Source organism: Myotis davidii, unplaced genomic scaffold (genome assembly GCF_000327345.1).
Source record: "Myotis davidii unplaced genomic scaffold, ASM32734v1 scaffold223, whole genome shotgun sequence".
Taxonomy (NCBI): Eukaryota; Metazoa; Chordata; class Mammalia; order Chiroptera; family Vespertilionidae; genus Myotis; species Myotis davidii.
The window spans coordinates 500,932-501,602 of NW_006294609.1; the positions used below are offsets into that span (position 1 = coordinate 500,932).

General features: G+C 64.4%; 1 protein-coding gene across 1 annotated transcript in view; it reads right to left on the reverse strand.

The window, feature by feature from the left end:
- The window catches only part of TBX1 (T-box 1), a 5,593-nt gene that overhangs the window by 2,319 nt on the left and 2,603 nt on the right, over positions 1 to 671 (reverse strand). Inside the window, exon 2 of the mRNA XM_015567296.1 lies at positions 347 to 448. Within this exon, the coding sequence (XP_015422782.1) occupies positions 347 to 444 (98 nt within the window). The 5' untranslated portion in view covers positions 445 to 448. The remainder of the gene's footprint in view (positions 1 to 346; positions 449 to 671) is intronic.

The window sequence follows — 671 nt, forward strand, 5'->3', positions numbered from 1 at the left end:
GGGGACAAGGTGTTCACCTCCTGGGAGGAGACAGGAAGAAGGGGGGCTGTGTGCTGGGGTCTCCCCCCACACACATAGGCGCTGCCTTGGGCCTAAAGCTGATGGGGAGGTAACCAGCCGGTGTGACCTCCTAAAGGGGAGTTCTGGAGAGCCTCTGGGGGCAGGGTGTTTGAGAGTCTGGGGTCCGACAGGGTGGGAAGGGAACAGGGCACAAAAGCGGGTGGGGAAGCTGGCACAGATGCCTGCGGCCTCCGAGTTACCAATGTTGTGGGCTGTACCCAAGGCATCACCCGGCAGGGACCCGTGGCTTCCCAGGGCACCCTCCCGGGTCCTGCCGGGCGCTCACCGGTAGCGCTTGTCGTCCACGGGCACAAAGTCCATGAGGAGCATGTAGTCAGCCATGGGGTCCATGCCGAAGAGCTTCACTTGGAAGGTGGGGAACATGCGCCTGGGACAGGACAGCAGGAGGCAGGTCACCTTAGATGGAGAAGGGCAGGGTCGCCCCACCTTAACCAGCCAGGGAAGGACTGCCTCCCTGTGACTGCTGTGTGTGGTCTGGGGGCCGGTCCCTCCATCTCATCTCCCCTCACTCAGCTGCTCTAACCCAACCAGACCCCTGCCCAGCGAGGGCAAGAGGAGCGGCAGGGCACCCCCCTGCCCCCCCCCCCCCT